We start from the raw sequence: 21,680 nt of genomic DNA, 5'->3' as shown, positions 1-21,680 counted from the left end.
GCTACGACGATACACACACTTCCTTTCCTACGTCTCCGTAGATTACTTATGAAAACCATTTTGAAGTGAACAGGCTAGGGGCGTCGACGATCTACTAAATGATCTCCTTTTCGATCACAGTCAGTCTACCTTGTTCGAAATCCGCCTGTAATACCACCTGTTCATGAATAGAGAAACATACAATAAAGTTTTTGTGGGCAATAAAGACCCCTATTACCTGCCTATAAATGCCCAGGGCACGCTGTAAAATGTAAATATGTAAATATGGTCTGTAATTGGTTTGCGACCGAGTGATTAGGAGATATGACGATCAAAGCTCATGTCAGCTTGTTGAGTTCGGTTCGTTATGGTGTTCAGAATAGTTAATTGTTTGTTTCAGTTTGGTTCAGTCTTTATTTTATTATTTCACTCGCAATATTTTATTTTTTTAATTTAAAAAAAAGTATTTTTGAACCGGTTTACCGCGTGAGTGAGTGAGGTGTAAGTTATTCTAATAATACATGTAATAGCAAAATGAGAATTCAAAACACCATTAACGTCCTTTTCTTTTAGATACAATAGATTTTTTCTAATTTAAAATAAATCAGAGAGGCCTACCATCGAATGAGGTCATAGTGCCTGGGAAGCATAACAGACTTAATGGCCCGAATTCACAAAGCAAGGTTTGAGCTCAGACCAAGGTTTGTCGTCAACTCAAACCTCCTTTTGTTTCGCCAAACCTCCTTTTGTTCTTTTCAAACCAGGTTTGTAAATAACAAAAGGAGGTTTGGCGAAACAAAAGGAGGTTTGACGACAAACCTTGGTCTGAGCTCAAACCTTGCTTTGTGAATTCGGGCCGATGTGACCGGATGCCAAATTTAAAAATAAGCCAACATACATATTGTTTAATTATAAGGAAATTGGTTGTGAGCATGGATGGCAATATTCTTTCAACGAAAACAATGTCATTTTGCGCGCGCGCACACAAAACACACACACACACACACTCTCTCTCTCTCTCTCTCTCTTTCTGGGTGTGTGCACTGTAAAAAATAATTTGTTCACTGGTAATTATTAAATAAGTTGTATTTATTTCTCATTCTAATTTTATTTAATCATTTATTTATGCAGTTATTTTATTCATTGTTGGGAGACTTGGACATGTCAGACTTTGAACTTTAGTATAATACTTTTCCCCACTCATCCTCCTCCCCCCCCCCCCCCCTCTTTCTCTCTTTTTTGTATTCATACACAGACCTCACATTTCTCATTCCTGTTCCGTTTATTAATTTAATTGTGTTGAATAATCTCTCACTCTCCTCCCCTCCCTCCCTCCCTCCCCTCTCTTCTATTACATTATATCGGTCTCTTCTTACATTCATTGCTATCAAATTTCTCATTCCTGTTCTGTTTATCTATATGAATCGGTAACAATATTCCCCTCCTCCTCCTCCTCCTCCCCCTTCCCTAGATTCACAACTTTTTAAATACCCCCAAGAACTAAATACCGGGAGCACTTGATATTTCACGAATAAATTGACTCTTTGATGATTGATTCATCTTTCATTGACAACGCATGGATATATCCGTACATACAATGATAAGTCATGTGTTTCATATAATCCAATATTATGTGTACATATTTACACAACTCTCTGCAATGGACATTGAAGACAACTCCACCACACCCCTTCCCAGTGGTATCTCTACATATTCACAGGTGTAGCGCATGGTTGTAAGCGGAGTCGAAAATTATCCCTATTTTTGTATACTTTCAAGAATATTTTCACAAAATGGGATCTCATCTTTGCATGAAACAGGTCAAGCATGGGTCGAAATGTAACCCTATTTGAAATTGGTTGTGGCAATCAGGCGCGTACACAGGGGGGGGGGGGGGGGGGGGTTAAACCTCCCCCCTTTGGTATTTTTATGTGTGTAAATCCCCCCCCCAAAAAAAAAAAAAAAAAAAAAAAACCTGAAACCCCCCCCCCCTTTGGATTTTATTTTTTTTAATTAAAAAAATTACCCCCATGGCTGACCTTACCCCCCCCCCCCACCCCAACGGAGCAAAATGTCAATTTTCAAATTTCGAGACCAAAAAAAAGAAAAAGGTGGCAATCAGGTGCGTACACAGGGGGGGGGGGGGGGGGGGGTTAAACCTCCCCCCTTTGGTATTTTTATGTGTGTAAATCCCCCCCCCCCCCCCCAAAAAAAAAAAAAAAAAAAAAAAAAAAAACCTGAAACCCCCCCCCCCCTTTTGATTTTATTTTTTTTAATTAAAAAATTACCCCCATGGCTGACCTTACCCCCCCCCCCCACCCCAACGGAGCAAAATGTCAAATTTTCAAATTTCGAGACCAAAAAAAAAAGAAAAAGGTGTCCTCTTACCCCCCCCCCCCCCCCCCCCCCCCCCCCCCCCGCTTATTCAGCAGTCGGCTGAGTCGTTGCGATTTTTTTTTGGGGACCAAAATAAAGAAAAAAGTGTCCTCTTACTTACCCCCCCCCCCCCCCCCCCTCCCCCCGCTTATTCAACGGCTGGCTGAGTCGTTGCGAAATTTTCGGCCCGATTTATAAATGTTAACCCCCCCCCCCCCCCCCTTGAAAAAAATCCTGCGTACGCGCCTGCTCTCACACATGGTGCATCCGCAAGCCTAATGTATATCTACATTACCATGCAAGCCTATATATTTACAAGCAGCATACAAATCAGTTGTAAGACAATACTTTCGCTATGTCCATACTATTCTTCCTTCATTCTATAATATTTTTCTTCCCCTATGTAAAGGTGATGCGCTGACTGGACATAACAACGTTCCCTTCTCCACAATCGATCGTGACAACGACCGATGGAGCGGCAACTGCGCCCGCCAGTACATGGGGGCGTGGTGGTATACCAGCTGCCACAACAGCAACCTCAACGGTGCCTACCTAAAGGGACCGAACCGCCAGTACGCCCGCGGGGTTGTCTGGAACCAGTGGCGTGGTTACAGCTACTCGCTGCGGTTCACGGAGATGAAAATAAGACCGCTCATTTAAGGACACCGTAGCTTGACGCTCATGTGAAATATCGCCATATTTCATTGGCTTGGTTCCCTTTACCATTACAAAATTCAGTTGAACAAATATTTCATTATCATGAATTCAACGCATCGACTTTCATTATTTGTGATGGATTTCTGTGAACATGACCAATACGTGTTGCTTAAATTGAAGTCGACAGGTATTTAAATGATATAAATATTTCAAAAATGCCATAAAGACGGAACCTTTAAAAATTAATTTCCTTATAGACTTACTCTTTTTGTTGTAGTCTTTAAGCCTTGGTATACCAGTATTTAAAATGTAGATCTTTTTATTCAACAAATATAAAACAAATGAAAAATGATAAAACCTTAAGATTTTTAAGGAACAAAAGAAAAAGAAAACTGTATAAAAAGTGTCGTAAAACCCGTGGGGTCATGTCTTCTCACTCAAGAGACGCCAACATGGACAATTTACAGTTTCATATATAAAGCTAGATTGTTTAATGAATCTGGAAAGTTCACAATGTGCTTGTTGCTCAATGATGCTGCAAATTTCATGTTGTCTTTTTCAATCTTTTGTAAATATTCTTAGTGTTTATTATTGACATCTAACTTGGCTTTAAAGCCCCATTGTCCTACTTGTAGCTGCTTGCTCTCTCTATATAGAAAACTTCCCCAATCGGTGCCTATTGGTCCCCCAGGATCCTCTTTTTTCTTATGTTAGTTGAGAGCTGAGTTAATGAGATAGCCACCTGTCAGTGACCTCGCTGTGTGGTCTAATCCCTTCTGGCCCAGTAGTATTGACGGTCTTTAAGAAGAGTATACTTACCATGGTGACATGCAACATGTGTATATTCATAAAGCCATGTTGCCATGCTAATGTTGATCCTTCTTCTTTTGAACTAAGTGCAATAATCTGGCTATAAATCAGCGGTTCAGCCACTTGCAAAACAGTCCCAGTTAATGCGAAGTTTAAAGGTAAAGACCAGTATTGGAAACGCCCCAATTTAAAAAAATTGAAATGGAAGCTCTTATTACCAATCATGTGAAAGAATATGTGTTGACTAATACATGATGATAAAAAATTGCCGGGAAACCGCCTACTAATTGATATATTTGGTAAATTAGTTTATCCGATGGTCTGTGAGAGATAAACGCACGTGTGCGTATAGTCCCATATACATCTTTCTGTGTACAGTGCTTGTAACTTTACGAAGACTGGGCCAAGTTTCTTATCATTTTGATGATTCCAGAACCTTGCAGTGCACATCAATACTTACATGCTAGATGATCAACCTTTTCTGATCCATTACACAACGTTTCTTTCACAATGCAATCGCATGACCATAACTGGTCTTTAAGCTTTAAAAGAGCACTGATTACATGCAGTACATGAGTAAAACCGACTGCAGTGGAAATGTCGAACCGAGTTATAGAAAAACGTCGAAAACTTAGCTTTCAAAACCAATATCTTTCTTAACCTCGCTGAAATTATTCTGATTATAGAGTAATTACTGAGGTATTGTTTCTATTATACTTATAACATATTAAATGCTTGTTACAAAATTGATGTATAAACAAAACGGAATTTCATTAATTTGCTAGTGCAATCCTGTGTGCAATAATCATCAAATACTTGTATGTAAATATTCATGTCTTTTAGCACTGTATAGTGCAATATTTTCGGATTGAATCTTTATATAACTATATACGATAATCAATATTACCTAGCATTTAAATTAGCTTAGGTCTAAGAGTGTTTAAGAAGAAGAAGAAGAAGAAAAAGATGTTTTCTTGTCACGGGTGATGTAAATAAATATATGTCATTTTATCAGAGTGTTATATATCCTTCTGGAATGGATCATTAAAGAGATTCTTTGAGAAAAAGGTGATATTCATCGTTTTAAGTTTCCGTTATGTTATTTAGTATCATTGTACTCGATGCAACAAGAAGAAAGCCAGTTTATGCAACCCTTGCGCAGAGATACAATCAGTTTAATTGTTTTTTCATTACATGAAGTGGGTTATTGATGTAGACAAAATATGCTCATGTACCTGTTATTACCAAAGACTTGAAAAAGATGTCAGGCAGTCACTCGACTGTGAAGTCTAGAAGGTAAACAGGATTCCTTGTATAATTTGAATACTAGGACACTGCTAATGTTTAGATTTCACAGATAGGACATACATGACATATTCATAATTCCTGCAAAGTTCTACACAATTTGATGTTGGCTCCAAAAAGGACTCAGTATCTTTAAAACAACATGCGGGCAACTACACAGATCTACAGTATATTAAAATTGATCTCAGCTCTGAAATGTTAACAAGTTTTATAGCGATCTTGGCAGCTTATATTAGTTTTGAAGGAAGCTATATTCCGTTGATCAAGTTGACTAAGATCTGGGTTTTTATTTAGCCACGTCTATAATCCATATTTGAGAATAAGGATCAGGGTAGTGTATCACGTTAACCTTGAAAATATTGCAGCCCCCCCCCCCCTTTCTCTCTCTCTCTCTCCCTCACTCTCTCACTGTCTCTCTATAATTTATGTCTCTCTCTCTCTCCTTCTCTCTCTCTCTCACTCTCTCACTGTCTCTATAATTTATGTCTCTCTATCTCTCTCCTCTCTCTCTCTCTCTCTCTCTCTCTTCATCTCTCTCTCTCTCCATCCCTCTGCCCCCTCTCTCTCTCCATCTCTCTCTCTCTCTCTCTCTCTCTCTCTCTCTCTCTCTCTATCCCTCTGCCCCCCCCCTCTCTCCATCTCCCCCTCTCTCTATCTCTCTCTCTCTCTCTTCTGTCGGCACGCTGGGTTTTTAGGTCGACAGCCCCTGTTGAGACAACGGAAGAGTTAATCTCGAAAACGACTTGGAGCAGTGAGAGATCCGCTGACTGTGACGTCCGGGAAAAAGTGTAGACGTTCAAAGTCACCCTCTTCCGACATGACAGGTGCAAGCTGAAACCACGAAGAGAGAGAGAGAGAGAGGGAGAGAGAGATGGGAGAGAGGGAGAGAGAGAGAGTGAAAGAGAGAGAGAGTGAGAGAGGGGAGAGAGAGATAACAAGAGAGAGAGTGAGAGAGAGATATATATAAAGAGAGGCAGAGGGATGGAGAGAGAACGAGAGAGAGAGAGAGAGAGAGAGAGAGAGAGAGGGGGAGAGGGAGAGAGGGAAGGAGACAGAGACACATGGAGAGCGAGAGAGGGGCAGAAATTTGAAGAGAGAAAAAAAGAAGAAGAGAGAGTGAGATAGGCAGAGAGAGAGAGAGAGAGAGAGATAGAGGAAGAGGAAGAGAGAAAGGGACAATGCTATAATGCTAACTCGCGATACTACCCAACACCTTGAAATTTTGAGTAAATTTGACCTAGAACCAAGGGGGTGGAGTGACAGGTAGAGACTGGGACAGAGGAAGAGAACGAGAGAGAAAGGAAATCGGAATATAACATAAGCCTAAAGTTATATAGAGAACAAAATAATTTCAATAACGAAGTAGGACGTCTCCATGTGCACAAAAATATGTGGATATTTGGGGAGTCATATTTTGTACCAAAGCTGTCTACGAACCCTTCTATTAATTCTGGACTTCGGTAACGATCAAACTCCCGCAAGAGGGCTCATTCGAATTTCGGAACATCTCTTTAAGTCTGCAGTGTTCTGGTGTACATCTTCACACTATTACGATGGCGCAATTCTATGAAATCATCTGACCGAATTATACATTACATTTATACAAATCATTCTGCTTTAGAGCGATACTGTCCTCAACTTTTTCAGGACCACAATAATTTCCCCCCAACATCCATTCTCACTCATTACTTCTCTGATACACTAGCTCACTCTGCACAATCTTTCTCAAATATACCTTCGATCTGTGATGACACTATTAACAAAAAGCAGCACTTCAACGTCTGGGCATTCCTTTTTTTTTCTTTTTTTTTAATGATAAATCAGAAGAACATAGATGCCTCTTAGCATCAAGTATGTGGAAGAGAGAGAATGTCTTGACATAGAGGAATTGAAACAATTCTTGAAACTCATCATTTTTAGAGGTAGGTGCAGGTGAAAAATAGCCCACCTCTTTTTGGAGTCCCAATAAAAAGAAAAGAAGAAAAAAATGTAACACAACATAAATAATATTGCTGCCACAAACAATAACTGAAACAGAGGAAATCAGCCAATTTCCAAATGCTTTTGATTGAGTTAGAGTTTTACATTATTCTGTTAATTTTAAACATGCATTTCTCTCCCACCCCCCAATTTCTAACATGTTGTACAAATGTATAAAAAGCTAATGAAACAAGAAGAAAAAAACAGATCAGAAACAAATCCATTTAAGGGATAAAGTAAATTGAGATCAGCAAAACAAAACGTATTTCTGGACACTTCACAAAATAAAGTTAGCAGGCATTCACAAGGACAACTATTTTATTCAGATCAAATCTTTTCCGAGGTACAAACCTATTTTTTTTCTCCCACTAAGAAATGTTTGCACCATTTATTTAATTCCTGCTTTGCATATCAACTCTCAATATTTTTTTTTTTTTAAATAAACCTACAGGTGGCATTAACCAGATCACAAAGACTTCAAAAAATCAACTTAGGCAATTTCAATAGCCCTAAACACATTTGAAGAATAAGGAATTGAAAAATGCCCTTAAGCTGGTTTTTAAAAAGTCTCTGTGATCAATCATGGTTTATTACATTAAATAATGCAAAGTTGGGGGGAAAAAGAGATAAAAACTTGAACTTGGCACTAAAGAGCTTTATCTAAATCTTTGTGTCGGCCATTTTTTTTTTTACCTCCCTACAATAATTATTGTGAATTCATTTTCAATACAGGTTGCTAATCCAAAAATACAGAGCTGTTAATATGTGTACTAGTTTCATGATATCATACACATTGGTCATTCGTTATTCATGAAGAGTTGAAAGGTTTACTAGCAAATGCTTTCTCTGAAAGATAAGTAGAGCCCTAACTTTAACTTATCCAATCGTTTTTAACATAACCCGACAATTCTTCCATCATAGAAGGGACATTTTAGACACTTAGACTAATTATGGTTTTCAATCTCAATCATGGAAACAAGCCTGCTTTACTGAAACAAGCACACCTAAATGAGAGCCCTTTCTTAGAAACAGTCGTCATTAAAATTGAATCAGCAGCAACTTGGTATCAGTCACAAGTCACAACTCTGTTCCAAAGAGAAAGGAGTTTGTAAAATTGTGATTGATTGGAGGACTTTTGATCGACCTGGATCAATCGCAACGCTTTATAGGACAGGACTCAGTCTTCATGGTGAGTTTAAAGTGACATAATAAGTGTCTGGAACTTTTATTCATCTTATTGCTTACTATCATACTGTTTTAAATTGAACTCCCCCCCCCCCCCCAAAAAAAAAAAAAAAAAGAAGAAGAAAAATAATAATAATAATAATAATAATAATAATAATAATAATAATAATAATAATAACAATAGTAACAATAATTATAATATAAAACTACAATAATAATTACCAAAAAAAATCAAGAACATAAATCAAGAAATCAATTACATTTCATTACACTTCATCATGAAGAAAAGGACCAACAATGTAGTGAAGTGTAATTAAGTTTCTACGATTAAGAAATTATTCAATCCAATATGTCTGGACCGCCAGCACGCCTCTATTCTTATGTGTTCAGGTGAGGGAGATGAGGAACCCCCCAATTTATTTATTTTTAAAGACAAGAACAATGGGGAAGACAGCATGACATGAAGAGTCAGACAGCTTAGAGAGACCGCAATATGAATTCTGCCTTTAGATATTACGTAGGGAAGTGGAGGTATTTTAAAGACACTGGGCTCCGTTTCACAAAACTTGTCATCAGTGACAAATGACAGTTTTTGTTATAAGCTAGTGAAATCCTTGCTTCTGATTGGTTATCAGCAGATATGTCACTTATTTTTTTTATTTGTCAATGAAAAAAGGCTTTGTGAAACTTTGTGAAAGAAAGAAGGGGGGTAATTCTGTGTAAAAGTATCCAGGAATTACTGCCCTTTCGATTCCAAACAGACTCTTTATGCAATGTTGAAGAATTTCAACAAAACATTTGACATCGAGTAGGAAAGTGGAGATTGTGGTCAGACATTAGGTATTAAGCTTTTATGGGCACTACCATATATATATGTTTAAAGGTAATACAAAGTATTGGGAAATTTTAAAAATTGGGTGGATAGTGATTCTTTACCATTTTGATATATTTGGATGCCCCTGTGGATGTATTATAAGCACTAGAAAAATTAGCCCCTAAAACACTTCTGCTTTCAAGAAAAATTGAATATAAAAAGTTACCGGTGCTCCCTGTACATTTTGATAAATTTCAAATAGCACAATGTTAGATGCGACCATGAAAATCTCAGTATATGTAGTTGTGATATATAATTTCCAAACGGGAATAGCTAAACGGTCGATTTTAGTCAGGAAACATTGTTTTATAGCGTAATTAATATCTTGACCTTGAGAGGGAGCTATACAACATAAAGAGTTTATTATTTACAATTTCAAAACTTAAGACTCGTTTTCTAACGCGACAACGATCACTTAATAATGTGGGATCGCATTTGTTTCCAATATGTTCATTTGAACCAAATTCATGACCCCATACCAAAACTTTGTATTACCTTTAAGAAGAGGTTCATCTATGGAACTACCAGATATTGTCTGTTTGGAGACAGAAGGGCGTTAGCTCTGTGTGAAAGTATCTAGGAGTTACTGCTCTTCTGAATCCAAACAGACTATTTATGCCATGTTGAGGATTATGAATCATGACTCCTGATGGTTCTCAGCGAGCAATATGTGAAGGGAAAAAAAAATTGACACTTAGCAGGAAAGTGGAGATTTGGTTAGGACATTATCGGTGAGCTCTACAGACACTACCAGATATTGTCTGCAGAAAGCCAGAAGGGCAACCGCTCAGTTTAGGGTTATGAGTTATGAGCACTACTGGTTCTCAGCAAGCAATATGTGAACAGAACTGACCAAACAGAGCTTAAGAGAGACTTAAACAGAGGGGAGGACCCGTTAACAGCCAGACTTGGTGAAGAGAACATTAACATTATCTGTGGAATTTTTCTTGAATTGGTCTCGCGTAGCAAAAGATATACTGTAACATGCCCGAACCAGCCTGATTATAGTCAGCACATACTGTTGCAAAAGCACACCTCAAAGGAAAAAAAAGTGAGCTTTTTATTGAATGGATCCTGGGAATGGGGTTTAATTTAATGCACAGATCTGCCATTTAAACAGAATACAGGGACCCGTTTCACAAAGCCTATTTTCAATGACAAATGAGAAATATCAGTAACAAATCTGTTGATAACCAATCAGAAGCAAGGAATTCAGTAGCTCATAACAACAACTGTCATTTGTCACTGATGACAAGTTTTGTGAAACACCCCCCTGATGATGTGGTTAGATTTATCATACATGTCATCCCACATTCAGCACATTCAAGAGGTCATATTAGGTACCGGTATTTATATTTTGTGTGGAGTGTTTCTTCACCATCAATCCTTTAGAAGAGCCAGAAGGACATTAACTCTGTACTGAAGTGAAAGTGAAACCTGTCTATAAAGACCACCCAAGGGAGACGAGAAAAGTGGCCTTTATATGCAGGTGTACAGGTTCCTTTAGTACACGGTTCAATGAGAAACCATTTTCAAGGGAAACAAAGAATGTGGTCTTTCTTTCTTCTGAGTTAAAGGTACTATGTCCCTTTTGCAGCCAACCTCAAATTATGTAGAACTTTGCAAGAATTATGAATATGTTGTGTATGTCCTATCTGTGAAATTTAAATGTTAGCATTGTCCTAATATTCAAATTATGCAAGGAAACCTGTTTACTTGCTAGACTTCACCGTCAGACACTATTGAGTGACTTTTTGCCTTCTTTGATAATAAAATACATAAAATGAGCTGTAAAGGGTACATGAGCATTTGTCTACATCAACATAACCCACTTCTTGTGATGGCCAAAATTAAACTGATTGAATCTTTGCGCGGCATTAAAACGTATGACAATTCAGTACAATGGTCTGAAAATCAAGACTATTACTTATTGGCTCTATAGCTCCTAAGTCGATTCGACAACTTATAGTCGTTATTTTCCCACTTGACGACATTTTCAAGCCCCACCTTTTAAAGGGAAGTTCTAAACTAGTATTATCTTTCAAATGCCGTTGGTATTTAACCTTTTCATTTTTTTGGCCTGCAAATGGGACATAGTACCTTTAATGCCCTTCTGGCTCCAAACAGATGATTAGAAAACATTTCCAAAACAAACAAAAATAAGAAGAATGGTTCATTTTGTTGGCTGGTGCACATTAAGTATTCCTGGTTGTCCCAGTTGCCCTAGGTATAAGTGATGATCCTCAGTCCCTTTGGTCACTGCTAAGCTTCATTGTTCTTTCCAGCATGTACCTGCACTTGTCCTGACGTCTACGCACATACTCTCCTTTTTCTTTGCTGTACTGTTCCCTGTCGTAATCCACTTGCCCGATGGCTCCTCACTTCCCTGTCACGAGTGTTGGTCCTGTTAGCCCTGGTCCACTTGCCCCATCTTCTTGCCTCTCTGTTTGTTTGTTTTTCCCAATGGTCATGCTGTCTGGCCTATTGTCATAATGAACCCTTCCTTTCTCTGATGTGTTTTTCGATCTGGAAAAGAAACAAAATACACAAAATCCAGTATGTGGGACAGGACTGTAGCTTTAGTCTGGGTGATAAAGCAACATGCAAGAGACAATAGGTGGGGCAATGATTTAGCTTTAGCCTAGGTGAGAAAGCTACACACACAAGAGACAATAGGTGGGGCAATGCTTTAGCTTTAGTCTTAGTGAGAAAGCTACATACTCAAGAGACAATAGGTGGGGGCAATGATTTAGCTTTAGCCTGGGTGAGAAAGCTACATACTCAAGAGACAATAGGTGGGGCAATGCTTTAGCTTGCCTTTAGTCTGGGTGAGAAAGCTTTGTATTCGAGCTTTAATACCTGGGACTCTGCAAAGACTTCTTTAAGGGGATCCGGTAACTTTGTCTCAGATTATAAAACAAAATCCTGGATTTAGATCATGCTGCAATCATAATTATAAACCTATAAGTCAGTCAGGAACGCCATGACTTTTACAAGCCGATCGATTGCCTGTCTGATTATCACGATATTTATTATTGGAATTACAAATATTGAAGACCGTTTGCCAAACGGTTTTCATAACACTACAGTCTATTGGGGAAAACAAGTATGGTAAAACCGGTCACTCAAAGATTTTTACTCAAAGATTTTTACTTTTTTGAGGCATTTATTGATCATTTTTTTAGGGCTTCAATATTACACCACATTGCAGACACTGATAACACATAGAGCCATGCAACTCAGACTTAACATTGTTAAACGATGCCTTTAAGGGTACACATGTATGTTAACAATTAATCAACTAAAAAAACTCATCACGGAATCCCAAATCATGCAATAAAGCAAAGTTTATATGGACCTGTAGTATCTATCGGCCATATCAGCTGAGCTCCCATGAAAGGAAATATATTCTTCATCAAAATTCAACCTATTCTGGACTGGGGTTACAAAATGTGGAACTATTAGAGAAAGCTTAATGTTTTCATAGCTGTTAAGTATCTCTATACACGTATCTCTGTATAGCACATCTATTGATAAGAAGCTTGTAAAGGTAAGAAGTCTATTATCAAAAAGTAAATATCTGGAGAGTAATACTTTTTACTTGTTTACTGGGGTCTATCTAATGACTCGGGTCACACCGATGAAGCCGACACCAGACTTGTACATCAAATGGAGTACGTCTGGAGTTGGTTTGGCAAAATGACCGTCGTAGAAGTGTCGTAGTCGAGTGGTTTAAACTCTTGACTCGAAAATTAAGGGTCGAGGTTAGATCCCCGACACGGCACTAATGTCCTTTGGCAAGGCTTAATCTACAATTGCCGCTCAATACCCAAGAGAGATAGAGGGGCTTGGTAGGATGACCCAGCATTTGTGTTAGTAATTGCCATACGCCCTCAATAATCGCCAGGGAGTAGAGATGGTGCACATTGTGAGTGAATCCGTTGACCGAGATAATAATATCTGTAAAGCGCTAAGAGAGGGTAATCCGTATTAAGAGCTGTATAAATCGAGATTATTATTATTATTATGATGACTGACTTTATTAGGTCAAATTAGGAAGCACTGTATAACACAGTCATATGTTTACAATGTGGGAAAGGGGCAAGACGTACGATGTATGCTTACAATGTTTTTGATGTGGTTAACGGCAGTTTCTGGTCCAGAGCAACAGGCAGCAGTGTACGGTGGTATAACGTGAACATCTTCATTGACAATCATCTTATCCTCAACCCATCTGCACTTCAATCTGGTCAAATGAGATCATTTTATAAATACATGTTTATATGAAAATAATATATGAATGAAAGATATTTTTCTGTCATCTTCATTGACAATCATCTTATCCTCAACCCATCTGCACTTCAATCTGCTCAAATGAGATCAGTTTATAGATACATATTTATATGAACAAAATAAATGAATAAAAAATATTTTTCTGTCATCTCGGTATGTATCTTTTATTTTGAGTGATCTTCAGACAGTGTCATGAATCTATTCCAACAAATGAAATGATTTTTCAGATCCATCTCTAACATATTTGCAATAGTCAAAATGCACAATGAAAAGTCTCAAACACATGCAAAACCAGTACCTACAGTTTCAAGTTGTGTGAAAGTTACTGCAATAAATATGAATTCCATTGTGAAGAGAATGTATTTCATGTTCCCTTCTTCGGGTATCACTTTAATGATCACAAAATAATTTGTTATCAATTGTACTGTACATGTATTTCTGTATGGAGGTTTCACTCGGTACTAGTCAGCAGGGTAGAAAATGTCTAAAAGGTCCTTTCTTTCTAATACGGAATCACCCTAGATATAATACCCACAAAAAAAAAAGAAGAAAAAAATGTGAGACAATGTAAAGAAGACAACAGTACAACACAAAGACGAATTAAAACTAAAATAAAACTTTAAAACACTCACGTCTTCTTGATGGTTTGGTATAGCTGTATTCCTTGTTTACTGATTCCCTTGCTGTTTAGTTGGATCAACATCATCTTTTCGCTAATGTTCTCGTCTGTTCTTCTCTTCAGCTGCAATGAAAAGTGAGAGAGGTCAAATGTTAGAGTTAAAGATAAAGACCAGTTATGGTGATGCGATTGCATCGTGAAAGAAACGTTGTGGAATCGATCAGAAAAGGTTGATCATCTAGCATATAAGTATTGGTATGTACTACAAGGTTCTGGAATCATCTTTTCGGTAATGTTCTCGTCTGTTCTTCTCTTCAGCTGCAATGAAAAGTGAGAGAGATCAAAGGTCAAAGGTCAAACCATTTGGGTATCCTATGGATATGGATTATTGCCCAATTACATGTGGCATCACTGGTTTTGTTAGATGAACCATATTAAAATGTATCTTGAAAGCAATGTGAGTTAACCATGAACTGGAATTAGTCCAAAAAATATTATTTTTTAATCAGTTAAGAAACCATTTTAAATGTTACCTTGAGGTAGAGTGACAGTAATAAGTTGTATGTCAGGAGCAAGGTGGGTGTTAACTCATATTTACTGGAACACAGACTTAATAGTATTATCCTGCCTCAAGAGATAAAGAATTCAATAAACTTCAGAGTTACCAACTTACTACCGGTAATCACATAACAAGAGCCTATTTAAATACATGCACATTGATAAAGATGGCACAAACTTACAGATAAAGTTGAGTTCTGGTCATGCGATTACATTGTGAAAGAAACGGTGTGGAATTGATCAGAAAAGGTTGATTGATCATCTAGCATATAAGTATTTATGTGTATTGCAAGGTTCTGGAATCATCAAAATAATAAGAAATTTGGCCCAGTCTTGGTAAAGTTACAAGCACTGTACACAGAAGAATGTATATGGGACTACACGAATACGTAGCGTAAAAAATCTGTCCCAAATTTTACAATGTTACAAGCCATATCTAGAATATGAAGGCATTTGAGGAGCCATGCTTTTCAGGGAACATGTTTTATCTGATTATCTTCCACCCTTGCATAATAACAATGATAATGCTCACGAACTATTTTTCACCTCTTCCCAGAACTCAACTTTCTCTTTAAATGGTAATGAAATTTGTTCCAAGATACTGTTTTCAGAAATTAAATGCCTTACAATGTACAAGTCAGCAACAAAAAATGATTTTACAGGGACTGCTTTGTCACAGTGGCATTTCTAGGGTTTGGGGGAAATCTCCAAACTCAATTTTTGTCTTGTATAGTCCACAGTTCAATATCACACAGGGTCAGTTTCTCAAACCATCAAATGTGTACCTAAACTTGTGGATATACATCATTTAAGCAACACTTTTTTCTTTTTTTTTGGTCGTAAAAATAAACGTGTTTAAAAACGCAAACATGAAACGCTGAAAATAAACGGTGTTTGATTTGTGATTCTAGATTTTTAAAATGACTTGAACGCGCCCTTTAATTCATATCACAAGTTTCAAGGCGATGTTTAGACATACAACGGTTTTGAGAAAATGACCCCAGGTCATCGTAAAAAAATATAGTTACCTTGTTGGTGTCAAGGGAGGGTGGTTCCCGTGGTGGTTCAGCATTCTCGTGTTTGACTTGGAAATCACTCACTAGATTGAGGTTCACAATGCAGATATCGCACAAGTTCTTTCTCTCACTGGACGTGGGAGGTTTTTCTGGCATCGATGGTTAAGGTATAATGCTACAATATGACAATAATAAGAAGTGGCTAACTTTTGTTTATAAGTGGCCCAAACATTGTGGAGCAGTGTGTGCAGGGCTTTGTAACCGCAAGGAAAAGGCGCAATATCAAATAGCTTTTGGATCAGATTAAAGTTTTCATTCTGAAAATACATCGTATAGTTGTTTCAGGAATTATTTGCGAAAGTGGAAAGAAAAAATATTTGTTAAGTACATGTACTTTACTTTCGTCTGGGAATTCTCAAACTGTATTCCCACAAAATGTATGCCCGGGACCAGTTGGCTGATTGAACAGTAATTTGAACAAGTTTGCCTACAACATTTCATGAATATTATTAAACATATATTAGCCACTGTTGTAACTGACAAATATTTACAGTGTTAATCATTATTTGATGCAAATTTCTTCAATCCAATGGCCAATGTGACAGGTTTATTTTTTGCTGAGGTCACAACTCTTGGGCTGAGCGTCCTCCCGGCTCGGTGCAGAATATGGCCCGAGGATTGTGTCATTTGTCTGGACAGTAAGCAAAAATAAAGCTGCCCGCACGCAAGCAGTAAACAAGTGTTTTGGACGTTTAGATCTCTTCGCTGTGAGTTTGGACGAATTCCAAATAATTTTCCAGAGGCTTTCTAAGAGTCTAGGCTATCCCCATACACATACATATTTCAACCACTCGTTTTAACTGGTGTGCCCTAACCCAACATACCCCACATAGGGAGATGTGAGTTGGTCTAGGGGTACAAATGGCGGTACACCATCAACGCCTGTAGTCTAAGAGTGCCATTGTGATGATGGGATCCTCCAGAACCTCTCCTTTCCTTTACCGTAGGAATGAGATACCCCAGACTGGCAGATGGAGATGCACCCTCATCTTGGAATCATGCGCTCGGCTTGCCCATCAGACCCCAGCGCCAGGATGATGTCCACTGGTAATAACCCTGTAAGTTGGGGCTTTGATCGGATTGGAAGATTGGAGCGACACCCTTGCACCTGTGATCGGTATCGGCAAAAAAAATCAGCAGAGTTATTTGTTTTTGTTTTTTAATACCGAAAATTTTCAAGTTTTGGGCCATCAAATGCTTTAAAAAAAATTATAGCTGGGATTATTTTGTCATTTGGAGTTGTTGTAGACCATGTTTGTTGATATTTAGTGCCTTTTCATGACTTTGAAATTAATAATATTGGTCTAAGAGAAGAGGTAAAACATGCGGGCCGCCATCTTGGATTACAATGTAGGCATGCATTATAATCCAAGATCGGCCCCCGATCCGATGATCGGTTACAGGCCTAACTGGTAACAGAATGATGTACGCCCTTACAGGTGTTGGGGCACACAGAAGGGGCCTACCCCCTCACATCTACTCAATCCTGGCTATGAGAGAAGTTCTGCATCCCTAAGATGATATAGTCTTGGACAGGGCCCAGACCCAGATGTTCAAAAGTGAAAACTATCCTCGGACTCCCTCACACCGTAGCTATCGAAGCAAAACAGCTCCTCACAGGACTATTACCTACATGTATCTCTGACAGCCTCCATATCCAGCAACTGAGACTTCTCGACCAACTGCTGCTTTCCTCATACAGCAGATTTGAATCCAGGGTCTTCTTCCCAACGTTATGCCACCATCCTAGCACCAGGTATATTGCTTCATTCAGCGACTTACCAGCTACCACCCATACAGGAGCTTCTGCAATTCGCCAATCCCATATTTTTCCTGGAAGAAGACAGTCAAATCCACCATCTCAGATTCTCAGAGCACAGACATGAAAATACAGCATCTGCAACATCCATCAAAGCAACCCTCAACATGTTGGCTAGCCTTCTTCCCAGGAGAACCCCATAATAAGTAGACAAACCATCCCAATCAAATGCCATACTTTGCGGCATGTACCGAACCAACCAAAGATTGGCTACCTTGTCAAATGGCTTACAGAGTCCAGCATGTCCCTGCCTGACAGCGGATGAAATAGTCAACCATCTGATAGGCAGATCTGCCAACCTTGTGCGACCATAAAAAGGAATCATGATGGCAAAAAAAAAGGAATTTCAAGCCAAAAAAAGGAATTCATGAAAAAGAAACTTATAACCACGCGCGACACACTTCCAATGCAGAAATGTTCATTCATCGTGCCGTTTTTTCCATACAAGCAGGTAATTTTTTTGGTGGTTATTTTTGTATTATCGGCATTTCATTTCTTTTGAGAATATTTTTCTCTTCAAGTATGTTTAAAAATTAGTTTTCTATTGAATTTGTGATCAAATCACCATTTAAGGGCAGTTGTTTGACGTGTGGTAAAAACAAAAAAATAAATAAATAAATTTAAATTTTTTTTTTTTTTTAATTATTCAAAAATTTATTACAAAACGTATTTTATGAAGAAAAAACTTAATATCGTAACTTGGAGGAAAATTGGAGTAATTCCGGCAAAAACGAAATGGTTGGCAGCTCTGGATAGGGGCATGTCCGCTATATAAAGACAAAAGGGAAGACTTCATCAAGAACTTGCAGTCAACACCAACCACATCAGTTCCTCACCATTTTGTGGCTGTCACTGTCACCACAAATCTCCTCCTCCTTGGAGTCGATCATTACCCACCCAAACTGCAGAGGCCCTGGATTGACATGCCGCATCCCTAAAATTCATCCTGGAAAAGCACTTTAAACGATCTTCTGTGAACAAAGCAACTCCTGCATTAGACAGAAATAACCGTCTGATATGGGTCATTTCTTTAATAAAACTGACATTTGCTTACATTCCCCTTACACAGACGGTATCCCAGACTACTCGCACCGGGGGGTTAGATTGGCCAATATCTGTACCTCTTTTTACTCAGAAAGTTTCTGCCCCGATTTTCAATATTTAATTTTCTGATTTATAAATCAGATAGAAATGTATATTTTTCTCCTATTTACAGTTACCGGTATGCAACTTTTTATTACTTATTTCAAAATGCGAAATTTACGGACTTACATGTACAGTACTTACGGTACATGTATGAGTTATCCAATTCTTATCTCAGAACCGTGAAACGGTATGTTCATCCATTCAAACTGGTAGTCTATGACATGACCCGGCCGATATATTTCCGGGTCAACCTACCAAAACACAGTGCACGTTATAGTGAATGGAGGTATGGCTTGCAGATTGCGCTCTCATACCCGGAAGTGAATGCACATTATAGTTAGTGGAGGTATTGCGTAGACAACGTGCTTAGTGTCGCATTCAGCTTAGCAACATGCGTACGCTATGCATACGCATGCATATTGCGCGATCAAGCTGTTTGGCTAAATGTAACAAAACAACATAACTCTGCGTTTACTTCTTTTTCGTCAAGTCTGACCAAAATGCTATGAATATTGCAGAGTTTTGGAGGGGCTGTATCTTTTGATAGAAACATCGGTGAGTCTTGAAATTTGAAATGTATTATTCTGATTATATTTTTTATTCACAAATAAAACAAAAATGGTGAAAAATGATCCCAAATTGAAAAATTGTCCAGACACCCTACATGTATTGAGGCGGTCAGAAGAGCCAGATGCAATCTCAGCGGAACAACCGTCGATATCAGAGACTGAAGCATTTATGATATACATTATGAGATACATTTATGAACTAACCCTGTAAGTTGGGGCTCTGATCGGATCAGAAGATCGGAGCGACACCTCGCACCTTTGATCGGTATCGCATTGGAAGATCGACTAAAAAAATCGGCTGATTTTTTTTTTTTTTTTGACGAAAATTTTTAAGTTTTTGGCTATCAAATGCTCAAAAAAAAAAAAATTCTTGGCTGGGATTATTTTTTCATTTGGAGTTGTTGTAGACCATGTTTGTTGATATTAAGTGCCTTTTCATGACTTTGAAATGATTAATATTGGTCTAAGAGCAGAGGCAAAACATGCGGGCCGCCATCTTGGATTATAATGTAGGTATTTTATTTTTTTTTAATGACGAAAATTTTAAGTTTTTGGCTATCAAATGCTCAAAAAAAATTCTTGGCTGGGATTATTTTGTCATTTGGAGTTGTTGTAGACCATGTTTGTTGATATTTAGTGCCTTTTCATGACTTTGAAATTAATAATATTGGTCTAAGAGCAGAGGCAAAACATACGGGAGCCATCTTGGATTATAATGTAGGTATGCATTATAATCCAAGCTGGCGGCCCACATGTTTTGCCTCTGCTCTTGGACCAATATTATTAATTTCAAAGTCATGAAAAGGCACTAAATATCAACAAACATGGTCTACAACAACTCCAACAACTCCAAATGACAAAATAATCCTAGCCATTAATTTTTTTTGAGCATTTGATAGCCAAAAACTTGAAAATTTTCGTCATAAAAAAAAAAAAAAAAAAAAATATTCTGCCGATTATTTCCAGATCATTTTAAGTGATCAGCGATCGGAAATGATCGTCCGATCACCCCTGATCGGATCGGTGTTGGCGTCCGATCCAATGATCGTTTACAGGGTTATTATGAACCCCAATTACATGTAATATTGTCTGCCCCACTCTACACAGTTCTCAAAACCTGGATGAAGTCAAGAAGAAGAAGATGAGAACTGTGGATAATGGGGCAGACAATATTAATTGGGGTATAGATCTAAAATGAAAAATTGTATATAATGAGAATTATTATTAAAGAGTACGAGTACAAGAAGATAGACCTGGAAGCTTGACTGCTGTCTCAGCATTCTTCCAGTATTTGCGGTAAAGGTAAAGGTAAAGTATAAATGGGAACAACTGCAGAATACCCTGCACATTTAATTCATAACCTATCACTAACTCTACCGGATTCCATGTGCGCATGCTCATCTCATATGTGTGGGGGTATTCGGCAGTTAAGATGAAGAGGATTCACTTGTTTTAATAGCTCTCTAACCCCGGTTTGAAACTGAGTCACATCTTTCGGATGGTGACATTAAACTTTGAGTTTGAAAGGCAAGTCTTTGCCACTTTGGCTTTGGTCCCCAGACGTAAATCATAATCTAGAATTGATACAAGTCTGTAAAATCCCAACTTACACACACACACATACCAAAATACAAAGTCATATTCACACAAAAACAGACAATGAGACACTTTTCTTGAGTCTTACTCTCGGCAGATTTTGATAATTTCTTGAGCCCGAGGTGTTTCATTCAATTCCACAACCTGAAAGTGAAACTGAAAAGTCCCAATACCAAAATGATTTTTTTTCACACAAATTTTGTATTTCACTTTTATCTTCTTCTTAATATGGGTTCGGGTTTGATGCATAGATCTACATTAGTTGAAATTAAGTCAATTCTGATTGATTTTCACCATGTTCACTGCACAGAATCTGAGTTGTGATTCCAGAAAATGAATCAGGATTCGAATGCAAGTTAACTGTGTGTGCACTGTGTAACACCACCAACTTTGCTTTCGTGCATCTGGACTGAGCACACGTCATTTTCAAATCGCATTTTGCAAATAAAAGGATACTCAGGGCGAGCAGTCGACTAGTCGGATCATAGGCCAAAACTTCTCCTTCAATATTAACTTCAAGACAATTCTTGCAAGTAACGATATCGCCGACTTTACACGGTGGAGGACCCGGTTCCCCAGCGGAGCCTGCTGCCATGTTGAAAATAATCATGTTCTCCGATGCTCGTATTGCGCATGCGCATTGTAAATCTGTCATTGTTATTGTTGTTCCTACTATGGACGGGAGATGGCGTCTGGAATGAACTGCGCAAAATTCCTCAACAGTAGAACCAAAACCAAAACTATTGATGATAAAATGAAAACATTGATGATAAGACAATGTACATCTATGTCATCAATCATCATGCATGATATGAGACCATCCGGTTTGTTTCTAGCG

At 38.1% G+C, this 21,680-nt stretch overlaps 1 protein-coding gene across 2 annotated transcripts; it reads right to left on the bottom strand.

Moving 5' to 3' along the window:
* Positions 1–11,620: 11,620 nt before the first annotated feature.
* On the bottom strand, positions 11,621–21,477 carry LOC590442 (protein LSM12 homolog B). 2 transcript variants are annotated; one of them, XM_790047.4, is made up of 5 exons: positions 21,299–21,477; positions 15,665–15,801; positions 14,092–14,201; positions 13,292–13,412; positions 11,621–11,692 (listed from the first exon to the last, which is right to left on the bottom strand). In XM_790047.4, exons 1-5 carry the CDS (start codon positions 21,450–21,452, stop codon positions 11,654–11,656), a joined length of 561 nt encoding a protein of 186 aa, XP_795140.2. In that variant the 5' UTR covers positions 21,453–21,477; the 3' UTR covers positions 11,621–11,653. The 2 variants fall into 2 exon arrangements, with proteins under 2 accessions (XP_795140.2, XP_011677539.1); XM_011679237.2 differs by lacking the exons at positions 11,621–11,692; positions 13,292–13,412 and adding an exon at positions 13,422–13,532.
* Between the last annotated feature and the right edge of the window lie 203 nt (positions 21,478–21,680).

Source organism: Strongylocentrotus purpuratus, unplaced genomic scaffold, assembly GCF_000002235.5.
Source record: "Strongylocentrotus purpuratus isolate Spur 01 unplaced genomic scaffold, Spur_5.0 spur5_scaffold_19, whole genome shotgun sequence".
Lineage (NCBI taxonomy): Eukaryota > Metazoa > Echinodermata > Echinoidea > Camarodonta > Strongylocentrotidae > Strongylocentrotus > Strongylocentrotus purpuratus.
The sequence above is the reverse complement of the archived record's forward strand: the minus strand, read 5'-3'. Positions and strand labels throughout refer to the sequence as shown.